This window comes from Babylonia areolata, chromosome 18, assembly GCF_041734735.1.
Source record: "Babylonia areolata isolate BAREFJ2019XMU chromosome 18, ASM4173473v1, whole genome shotgun sequence".
NCBI classification, from domain to species: Eukaryota; Metazoa; Mollusca; class Gastropoda; order Neogastropoda; family Buccinidae; genus Babylonia; species Babylonia areolata.
The window spans coordinates 7,798,217-7,810,716 of NC_134893.1; the positions used below are offsets into that span (position 1 = coordinate 7,798,217).

Genomic DNA, 12,500 nt, shown 5'->3' on the forward strand with positions numbered 1-12,500 from the left:
ACTCCCCAGACTCAAATACTTACTCACATACTTTCTTCTTAATTTTAGCAACAAAGACACTCATGTTGACAAATGTAGAACAAGAAGAAGCAGCAGCGAAGAAAACAAAGACTAATTTATCAAAAAATATTATAAAGAGTAGCAGCCTCTCTCTCTCTCTCGCTCTCTCACACACACACACACACACACACACGCGCGCGCGTGCACGCACACACACACACACACACACACACACACAAACAAACACAAACACAAACACACATATCTATCTATCTATATCTGTATCTCTCTCTCTTATATATATATGTCTGTGTGTGTGTGTGTGTGTGTGTGTGTGTGTGTGTGTGTGTCTGTGTGTGTGTGTGTGTGTGTGTGTGTGTGTCTTTGTGTGTGTGTGTGTGTGTGTGTGTGTGTATGACAAACATAGGCCGACATACACATGAGCACACACCTAACACCAGCCCCTCTCTTCCCTCATCTCCCCACAATCTTCTCCACCCAGACCCCAAACCCACACACACACTCCACCCCCACCCCTCCCCCTCACTCCCCTCCCCCCACCACACAACACACTCCACCCCTTCCCCCACCCCTCACTCCCCTCCCCCCACCACACACACACACTCCAAACCCCCCCTCCTCACTCCCCTCCCCCACCACACACACACACTCCCCCCCTCCCCCCCTCCTCACTCCCCTCCCCCCACCACACACACACACTCCACCCCTTCCCCCCTCACTCCCCTCCCCCCACCACACACACACACTCCACCCCTCCCCCCCTCCTCACTCCCCTCCCCCCACCACACACACACACACTCCACTCCACCCCCACCCCTCACTCCCCTCCCCCACCACACACACACACACTCCACCCCACCCCCCTCACTCCCCTCCCCCCACCACACACACACACTCCACCCCACCCACCACCCCTCCCCCCACCACACACACACACACTCCACCCCTCCACCCCTCACTCCCCTCCCCCCACCACACACACACTCCACCCCTCACTCCCCCCTCACTCCCCTCCCCCCCAACACACACACACTCCACCCCTCACTCCCCCCTCACTCTCCTCCCCCCACCACACACACACACACTCCACCCCTCCCCCCCCCATCACTCCCCTCCCCCCACCACACACACACACTCCACCCTTCCCCCCCTCACTCCCCTCCCCCCATCACACACACACACTCCCCCCTCCCCCCCTCACTCCCCTCCCCCCATCACACACACACACTCCACCCACCCACCCCACCCTCACTCCCCTCCCCCCACCACACACACACACTCCCCCCCCTCCCCCCCTCACTCCCCTCCCCCCACCACACACACACACACTCCACCCCTCCCCCCCCCACTCCCCTCCCCCCACCACACACACACACTCCACCCCACCCCCCACCCCTCACTCCCCTCCACCCACCACACACAGACTCCACCCCTCCCTCCCTCACTCCCCTCCCCCCACCACACACACACACTCCACCCCTCCCCCCCTCACTCCCCTCCCCCCACCACACACACACACTCCACCCCTCCACCCCTCCTCACTCCCCTCCCCCCACCACACACACACACTCCACCCCTTCCCCCCTCACTCCCCTCCCCCCACCACACACACACACTCCACCCCTTCCCCCCTCACTCCCCTCCCCCCACCACACACACACACTCCACCCACCCACACACCCCCTCACTTCCCTCCCCCCACCACACACACACACACACTCCACCCCTCCCATCCCCCTCACTCCCCTCCCCCCCACCACACACATACACTCCACCCCTTCCCCCCCTCACTCCCCTCCCCCCACCACACACACACACTCCACTCCTCCCCCCTCCCCTCACTCCCCTCCCCCCACCACACACACACACTCCACCCCTCCCCCCTCCTCACTCCCCTCCCCCCACCACACACACACTCCACCCTTCCCCCCCTCACTCCCCTCCCCCCACCACACACACACACTCCACCCCCTCCACCCCCCTTCACTCCCCTCCCCCCACCACACACACACACTCCACCCCACCTCCCACCCCTCACTCCCCTCCCCCCACCACACACACACACTCCACCCCTCCCCCCACCCCTCACTCCCCTCCCCCCACCACACACACACACTCCACTCCACCCCCCACCCCTCACTCCCCTCCCCCCACCACACACACACACACACACTCCACCCCTTCCCCCCCTCACTCCCCTCCCCCCACCACACACATACACTCCAACCCTTCCCCCCCCCCTCACTCCCCACCCCCCCACCACACTCACACACACTCCACCCCTCCCATCCCCCCTCACTCCCCTCCCCCCACCACACACACACACACTCCACCCCACCCTCCCCCCTCACTCCCCTCCCCCCAACACACACACACACACACACACACACACACACACACACACACCAGCCACCCCCACACACCCGCAACATGATCTCACCGATGCCCAGCTCCCCGATCTCCAGGTTCTCCACCTCCCTCTTGCGGAAGCAGTAGTCCTTGTCCGTGATGTAGGCGATGACGACGAGGAGCGGGAAGAAGAGGAAGGTGACGACCGCCTCCCACACGTCCACGTAGTCCGGCGTGATGACCACCAGCACGATCAGCAGCCACACGTAGGCGAACACGGAGGAGAAGGCCGTCACTATGAAAACCTGTGGAGAGAGAGAGGAAGGGGTTGGGTGTGGGGGGGGAGAGGGGGAAGGGACAGGGTGAAGTGTCTGTCATGTGGGTGTCATCCCCAATTCGTCTATTCTCGATTCGTTTATACCCAATTCGTCTATTCCTGATTCGCGGGAGTATAGATTGACGTGTAGGTGTCATCCCCAATCGTCTGTTCCCAATTCGTCTATCTCTGAATTGCCTAGTTCCCGATTTGCCTATTGCCCATTCACCTGTTCCCGATTCGGCTATTCCTGATTCGCTTGTCACTAATTCCATGATTCAGATTCGACTATAACCAGTTCGTCTGTGTACACGAAATGTTCTTTGGTGTGTGTGTGTGTGTGTGTGTGTGTGTGTATCTGTCTGTCTGTCTGTCTCCACGCTTTTTTGTTCTGTTTGCGAACGGATCATTCATATCTGCCCACAATCATATGTTGATACTCTATGTGTGGAATGTGTGTGTGTGTGTGTGTGTGTGTGTGTGTGTGTGTGTGTGTGTGTGTGTGGTTGCGAAATAGAACAATCTGAAAACTCAGGAGACCTTGAGGGTGGCCGAACCATTGAAGGGTGGGTGAATCGGGCATCGGCTTTCTTGACCTGCTCAGTTCCGTGCAAGAATACAAAAAAAACAAGAGAGGCAAGGCCTTCAAGACTCACTTGTGATGCACTTTAAAAAAAAATCCAATAATTTCAAAATGTAATGTTTAAGATGAGAAAGATCAGTGTAAAGCAAATCAAGTCCCCTAGCATTTATTACAGAGTAATTTCCCTTTTTTTACTATCTGCACCAAAACGTTTGCAAAATAAATAAAACTTCCATGCTTAGCAAAAGAAGTTCCTGTTTGAACAAAAAATGATAATAATGACTGCTCTTGTTGTTGGGTCAGAATATTAGATCAAAGTACCAAGTTTAGAGAATACAAAAAATATAAATATAACAGTAAATGCAGTTTGCATATAATTAGGCTTCATTTTTTTATTTTTTGTGCCTATCCCAGAGGTGCAATATTGTGTTAAACATGATGACTGGAAAGAACTGAATTTTTCCTATATTTATGCCTAATTTGGTGTCAACTGACAAAGTATTTGCAGAGAAAATGTCAATGTTAAAGTTTACCACGGACACACGCACACACACACACACACACACACACACACACACACACACACACACAACCGAACACCGGGTTAAAACATAGACTCACTTTGTTTACACAAGTGAGTCAAAAAAGGGGGGGAAAGAAGCTCAAAGAGGGGGTGGGTATATGTTCTGAGTGCACATTGTTCTGTGTTGTACTGTATAGCGACGCATTGTTCTGTATTCCATTGTACACTACTGTTCTGCAGTACAATAAATTCATTCACGATGTGGTGCACTGACATAATTACGATGTACTCGTGTGAACTGGTGCTGTTTTGTACTTGGAGTGCGTAAAACTGCGATGTGTCATGGACAGTTACGAACTGTAGTTAAAATTACAGCTCGCTCTTATGTATCGCTCTGAATAATAACAGTTTCAGTTTCAGTTTCAGTTGCTCAAGGAGGCGTCACTGCGTTCGGACAAACCATATACGCTACACCACATCTGCCAAGCAGATGCCTGACCAGCAGCGTAACCCAACGCGCTTAGTCAGGCCTTGAGAAAAAAAAAAAAACAAAAAAACAAACAAACAAAAAACTAATAACAGTGCGATGCATTGAACTATGTGGTTTTGTACTGTACAGCATTGTAGTATACGCGGCAACTAGTGCATTGCATGGTGTACTGTTCAGTACTGTAGACGAATGGTACGGCAATGTGTTGCATCGTGCTGTAATGTACTGTGCTGTCTTGTATTTCACTGAACTGCTCGGTACTGCACTGCATAGTACCGCAATATGTTGCGAAATATAGTATCGTATTCGTGCAGTATTGCAATGTATACAGCACATTACATTGCACTGACTGGTTTTTTGTTTTGTGTGTGTGTGTGTGTGTGTGTGTGTGTGTGTGTGTGTGTGTGTGTGTGTGTGTGTGTGTGTGTGTTTTGGTGTTGTTGTTGTTGTTGCTGTTTTTGTTTTTGTTTTTTGTTTGTTGTTGTTTTTTTGCTTTTTGTTGTTGTTGTTTTGGGGGGCCGGGGGGAGGGGGGGATGCGCAACGCATCATAATGTGTTGCAATCCATTCAACTGGATTGTCACAACAGAAGGTTCTGTCATGGGTCGTCAGTTCTTTTACGTACGCTAATAAGCCTCATTTGAACATCTGGCAGCGATATTGCAACAACTGTCAGTATCAGGAAAGGAAAGGACAGAGAAGGTAAACATCCGTGCCTGGTTTCCTTTTCCTTCCCGATACTTACCACTTTATTAGGAGGTAACCTTTACCACTCTGCACTGTCCTCACAGACCACCAGTGTGATGTAGGCTGGTGGCTACACCATGGTTTTAATGTTTTAACACCCACCTCAGGTGATATGAAGAAGAAAAGAGAGCCAGCTCCCTGTCTCACACCGAATAAAGTACAAGATCAGCACTCTATGCTTCAAATGTATTCACAAATCAGCCCCTTCCTATCTCTGTGGCTGCCTTCACATCTACACTCCATCTCGCTCACTACGATCAGCTTCGGATTCACTCCACTTACGCATACCCAGATTCAAACTCTCGACTGTTGGCCGCCGTTCTTTCTCTGTCTCTGGACCTTGCAATTGGAATGAACTTCCTCTTTCACTTCGTCAAGTCTCCACACTCAGCTCTTTCAAGTCTGGCCTTAAAACCCACCTCTTCCCAAAATAGCCTCCCTTCCCTGCCTCTTCCTTGTCTTTAGTTTCTCCAGTTTTAGAGTTATGCGTGCGTGAGAATGACCGGTGCGAAAGCGCTTAGATTTGTCTATGCACAAGATTCAGCGCTATATAAGTACCATTATTATTATTAGCTATCCCAGGAGAGATGGGGGGAAAGGGGGGGGAGGGGAGGGGGAGTGTTTGTCATTAGATATAACAAGGTGGAGACACTTGATCTGCCTTCCATGAAACACATCGCTGACAGAGCACCACCAATAACAGAAGAGGGGGAAATGTGAATGGAACCTTGCGCTTTGACAAAATCGACTGTATGCGGGACGGGGGGCGAGGGAGGGGGTCGGGGGGGGGGGCGGGATAATGTACAGGTACAAACTCGTCACACAAGCCAACAGTTCTGCACTCCACAAGTTGAATGGGTAATATTTCTTATGTTACAACCGCGAATTGAGCACAAGACCAGCCACAGAAACACTCCAAGCTATCTACTCACTTCACAAACACCGCCAGAATGGCAACACATCCAGGTAAGCACACACAGAAAGATTTCATTTCAGGTATTCGGAGATATATTCGAACCCACAATCTTCCTGCTTGAGCGTTGAAAGTTATTCTGACACACTCATCGTTATGCTTTATAGCTAGATTCATTCAATCTGTCTACCTATGACAACGTTTTTTACAGCTGTTGCTGTCGTCAAAATGTTGGAAACAGAAGGAAAATAGCTGGAGGGGACCTGGGGAAAGAAAGAAGGGACGTGTCACAGTTTTCAGTAGCTCAAGGAGGCGTCACAGCGTTCGGACAAATCCATATACGCTACACCACATCTGCCAAGCAGATGCCTGACCAGCAGCGTAACCCAACGCGCTTAGTCAGGCCTTGAGAAAAAAAAAGGTGAATAAATAATAGATAAGCGTACATAGATAAACGAATAAATAAATAAATAAATAATTGCAATATAAAAAAGGTAGTAGTAGTAGTAGTAGTAATAATAATAATAATAATAATAATAATAATAAATAAATAAATAAGACAACAATGATGATAAATAAGCAAATAAATGTAAAACATGAAGACACACATTCACACACACACCCACACATGCATAACAGATATGCACCAAACATGCAGTTTCACAGATATGAAAGCACAGTCAAATACACATAAACGTACATGAGCCCCAACACACACACACACACACACACACACACACATTGCCCTACGCCTCCTCTACCCCCACCTCCACACACTCATTTCTAGGCTACGTATCGCAGCTTCCACGGCACACACACACAGATGAACACTTACTTGTACAAGCACACACACACATACGGATGTGTCACAACAGTAGACTAACAGGGCAGATTTTAGAAAGGCAACGAGAATGGCAAATCTGTTTCTTTCGTTTTGTTTGTTTGTTTTTTTAGGGGAGGGGAGGGTTTCTCTCTTTTTTGTGTGTGTGGTTCAGATGGGGGCGGGGGTGGGGGGGGGGGGGAGGGTACGAGGGATGAATTATTCAAAATGATATTCTAATACGCACGGGCCCGGCACTCGATCACCTGAGGTGTGCCAGCCGCGCCACACCAATACACAGCAGACCTGCCTTCCTGGCTTCCTTCTTTATCTATCACGGACACTAAAAGCACCAGAGATACGTATCGTTGAGACCTTTTATTTGTATGATGACTTCGACCGCAAAGCACCGTATCCTCCCATCCTGGGGAAACACACACACCCACACACACACACACACACACACACACACACGCACGCACACACACACACACGAACACACGAACACACACACGCACACACACACACACCCACACACACACACACACACACACACACACACGCACGCATGCACACACGCACGCACACACACACACTCACTCACTCACTCACTCACTCACACTCACTTACACCCACCCTCTCTTTCTCTCACTCACACATACACGCGCTCACACACACACACACACACACACACACACACACACACACACACACACACACACACACACACACACACACTCACACACACACACACTCACACACACACACGCACGCACGCACGCACACACACACACACTCATACACACGCGCGCGCGCGCTCACACACACACACACACTCACACCCACACACACACACGCACGCACGCACGCACGCACACACACACACACACACACACACACACACACACACACACACACACACACACACAGAAACAGAGAAACACCGGTGAAAAAAAAACTGAAAAAAACACTGAATAAAACAGGACAAGTACGCTCGCCCGCACGTAAGCCTCCTTCCTTCTTCCTTCCTTCCTTCCTTCCTCCCTTCCTCCACATACCTTGAAAGTCTTGATGCTGCGCGTCTCGCCCTTGGGGATGCTGATGGTGCACACGCCGATGATGACGAGCAGGTTGAAGGCCGCCGAGCCCACAATGGTGCCTGGACCCAGGTCTCCGGCCTTGAACTGGTTGCCCACCACCTCGATGACCGACAGCAGGATCTCCGGGGCGCTGGACCCCAAGGCCATCAGCGTCAGGTTGGCCACCGTGTCGTTCCACACCTGTCCGTCCGGAGGTGGAGGGTTAGGGGTTGGTTTGGGGACACAACAAAACGCACATGGTACATGTAGGATAGTCAGTCGTGTTCGACTATGACCATGAGAACAGCAGAGGAGGTGGTCACACGTTTTGTGGAGTGATGGCCTAGAGGTAACGCGTCCGCCTAGGAAGCGAGAGAATCTGAGCGCGCTGGTTCGAATCACGGCTCAGCCGCCGATATTTTCTCCCCCTCCACTAGACCTTGAGTGGTGGTCTGGACGCTAGTCATTCGGATGAGACGATAAACCGAGGTCACCGTGTGCAGCATGCACTTAGCGCACGTAAAAGAACCCACGGCAACAAAAGGGTTGTTCCTGGCAAACTTCTGTAGAAAAATCCACATCGATAGGAAAAACAAATAAAACTGCACGCAGGAAAAAATACAAAACAAAAACAAAAATGGGTGGCGCTGTAGTGTAGCGACGCGCTCTCCCTGGGGAGAGCAGCCCGAATTTCACACAGAGAAATCTGTTGTGATAAAAAGAAACACAAATACAAATACAAAATACTGCTGTCCCGACTATCTGGGCTGGAATTTGGTTATCGTGGAGAGTGTCTTGCCCAAGATACACATCCTCACTCTTTCTCCATGAAGGTTTTCGGGCTGCCGGCGTTGGGATGGTTCCCAAAGGCCAACCAGCCCCCAAGACTGCAGCACAAAGAGCAAATGCATTTTGCCTTCTAGTTTGAGAGTCCTTCACAAAACACTGACCTGTAAACAATTTCCCATTGCACCGGAGAAACCATTGATAATACAGCTCTCACTTTGCTGTTGGCCTAACTGTACATCGTACATACGCGCACGTCATACGCGTATACATAAACTCTAGCATGCACGCTCGTGCGCGCGTGCTCACACACACACACACACACACACACACACACACACACACACACACACACACACACACACACACACACCTGCCCCCAAACCAAACCCCCACTACCTCTCCGTTTCCTCTTCCTCCTCCTCCCCCTCCCACTGCTCACCTTAACCTCGATCTCTTTGTAGCCGGTCTTGCTGCTCGGGCAGGAGACGCGCACATTGGAGGTCTTGCTGGTGATCATCTCGATGGATCGCATGAAGACGTCGGCGATGATGGAGACGCCCATGAAGCAGAAGAGGAGTCCGAAGATGTAGAGGAAGGCCCGAGCGCCCTTGTCCCACGTGTATTCGTTGACGAAGGGCATCAGCAGCCCTTTGTCCGAGCACTCGTACGTATCTAGGTCGCACGTGGACATGGTGATGGGTTTTTTGGTGGTGGTGGTGGTGGTGGTGGTTGGTTGGTTGGTTGACTGTTATACAGATGAAGTTCTTCACTGCTGGCACGTTTGGTTTTGTGTGGTGGGAGTCTTCGTGTTGTTGGCTGGACGTGGCTTGCTTGTTTAGTGTTCAGAAGGGTTGGTGGAAAGTATGTGTTGTTGTTGTTGTTTAAAATTTCTCTTGCTGGTTCCTTTGGTACAGTTGGTTATTTGTTTCTATTGTGCGTTTGTTGTCGTTGTTGTTTTCTTGTTTCTTTTTGCTTTGCCTTGATCTGTGGTTTTTGTTAGATTTACTGATCGTTTTGTCTTCTCTTTTCTTTCAAGGTGGTGCGGGATAGTCGGGAGAGTTGGGTGATCATCTGCTGCCCTGCCTGGTCAAGTCGTGCCGATTTTTCTTCTCTTTTTTTTTCTGGTCGAGCAGCAGAGTCCTCAGCTCCACTCTGAAACACAGGCACCAGTGATTACTGATGACTTCGTTGCCACCAGGTGTGCTGTAAGTGACAGCAGAATAACTTCTCTTCCACTGACATCAGGATGACCACCACTACCTGGCCTGTCTGATTTGTGTCCTGTTGAAGTGACCTGTTGGAGGAGTCAGTCCATGATGCACAAACCTCTTTCGCAGGGGTTTCGTGTTCTCATTCTGCACGATTCTCGTTCAGTAAACAGAGACGGGGTTGGAGGAGGGGAGTGGGGCTGGGGGGGGGGGGGGGGGGGGGGGGGGTACCTTTCAACGCGTATCCTTAAGTCACAGCAACAGATAACCAAGAATGTTTGTTGCGGACACAGCAAAGCATCCATGGTATCCAAGAACCAACACAGGCTATCTTATCTATACAACGCGTGTCACAATAAGGGATATAAAACTGAAACCTGGCACACTAAGACCACGAGTAAGAACTCACAAGAACAGAATGGCGACAGCTGTGAAGTAAATGACCGAATACTGTAGCACATGGGCATCAGACTCTATTTGCTTGATTTTATTCAGGTGTGTCTTCACTTACATAAGCTTGAGCTCAGCATCTTTTTACCGAAATAAAAACAATAAAGTTATGATACGCCCCAACTCCATCCCCTCCCTTCCCTTCTCGGAAAAGAAGGGGTAAGGTGTTATTTCACTGAACTGTCTGCTTGCTTGTTTACGAACACCAGCAAAAGAAAGACCTGATCTGAAGAGCGAAAGCAAATCTACTCTACCGTAAGAGGTACGACATGCATATGGTGTGTGTTAGTTGTCATGTATATGAAATCAATAAGGACACCCCCACCGCCAACAACGTGTACGCTGTGTTAAGATTTTGGATATTCACAGGTCAGCCCAGTGACCATCGCCCTGCCTGGCACCACAGGAGTTTTGGCATCAGAAGTTACAGAGGCACTCTGTATCAAACACTGTCTTCATTAACACCCTCTTCCCCTTCTCCCTCCCAGCCCACCACCTCATCATCACCATAACTACCATCATCATCATCATCATCATCATCATCATCATCATCATCATCATCATAACCTATCTGTTGTCAGGCCAAACGTAATGTTTGTACTGACAACACTATCACTATGACTGTATCATCATGACTATGACTTCACTGATTGGTGTCAGCCCCGCAATCCCCATAATTATCATCATCATTTATATCACAACCAGCAGGCGCCGTGGCTGAACTGGTCAGGCGTTGAACTTCCGATCCAGTGTTCACAAGCGGTCAGAGTTCGAGGCCCTGTTTCAGTATGGTGCTGTGTCATTGGAAAAGGCAATTTTTTAAGGTCTCAAATTGTCATCACTCCTCTTTGGTGTGAACGCATACCTGACTTTGGTTGGGGAAGGTTATTACGCGGAAGGAGAGGACTGGGCCTCGCCTTCACATGCAGAGCCCAGGACACGGTGAATATAGATGCACTGCCCCGATGGATGTAGGAAGGCTATGGGTCCTTTGACCTTTTGATATTTATTTATTTATTTATTCATTCATTTGTTTGTTTGTTCATCTATTCATATCACAAACATCGCCATCCTCTTCATCACTTTTTTTTTTTTTTTTTTTTTTGGGGGGGGGGGGGTAGTTTTGGGGGCGACACCACCATTGTCACCAATGTACTGGGAGCGAATACCACCACCACCACCACCACCATCACTGCCATCACCACCACGTTCATCGTCACCATCATCATCATCATCATCATCATCATCATCATCACCATTATCATCACCACCGTCCAAGCTCAAGAAAAGGAAAAGAGGGAGAGGAGGATGACAGACGTCATTATCACGGAGCGTGGGGGGCCTGGGGGGGGGGGGGGGCGGGGCTGATGGGGTCGATCAGAAAGAAGACTGGCGCTGTCAAAGAGGCCTCCAGACGCTGACGTTGGTCTGATTCCCTCTGTCTAGCAATCACCACAGACCTGTGTACAAGCATAATTCCCCTCCCCTCCTCCCTCCCTCCATCCCGCACCTCCACACCCCACCCCGACCCACAGAGCACCATCCCCCCCCCTCCCGCACGCCCCTCCCCCCCCTCCCAACCTTTTTCCAGGTAACGCTGGGCCAATTGAAGAGGTTGGCCGCTTAGCTCGAAAGTCGATGTCTGTCACCAGGCCGACACACGGATCGAAGCGCAAGTGGGTGAATGACCGTGATTTCCTTGTTGACCGTGTTGTTGTTTTGCTGTGTATGTTTTCTGTTGTTGTTGTTGTTATTGTTGTTGTCGTCGTCGTCGTCGTCGTCGTCTTTTTCTTTCTTGGGGGCGGGGTGAGGGTGTGTGGGAAGGTGTGTGTGTGGGGGGGGGGGGGGGCGGGGAGGAATGTAGAGAGGTCTTTAAAGGTACAGGCGTCAGGTTTTTTTCAGAAAAAAGGAATTAACAAAGAAAACATCAATTTAGTTTCCGATGTATTTTGTAAAAGACAAAGACAGATATATATGAAGGCCCCCATAGCTCAAAGTGTGAGAAAAACAGGAGTTTTGTTTCTCATTGTGTTATTTTAACAGCTCAAGCGTATCATTTCATGTTACTGGTTGTTGTTGTTGTTGTTGTTGTTGTTGTTGTGTGTGTGTGTGTGTGTGTGTGTGTGTGTGTGTGTGTGTGTGTGTGTGTGTGTGTGTGTGTGTGTGTGTGTTGGGGGGTAGTTGTTTTTTTTTCTTTGTTTGTTTTTATTTGG

General features: G+C 50.1%; 1 protein-coding gene across 2 annotated transcripts in view; it reads right to left on the reverse strand.

Moving 5' to 3' along the window:
* The window catches only part of LOC143293163 (sodium/calcium exchanger 1-like), a 43,160-nt gene that overhangs the window by 17,049 nt on the left and 13,611 nt on the right, over positions 1–12,500 (reverse strand). For both annotated transcript variants that reach the window (XM_076604088.1, XM_076604087.1), the window contains exons 2-4: positions 9,069–9,781; positions 7,820–8,041; positions 2,462–2,675 (exon numbers count right to left, since the gene is read on the reverse strand). In XM_076604088.1, the coding sequence (XP_076460203.1) occupies positions 2,462–2,675; positions 7,820–8,041; positions 9,069–9,320 (688 nt within the window). In that variant the 5' untranslated portion in view covers positions 9,321–9,781. The remainder of the gene's footprint in view (positions 1–2,461; positions 2,676–7,819; positions 8,042–9,068; positions 9,782–12,500) is intronic.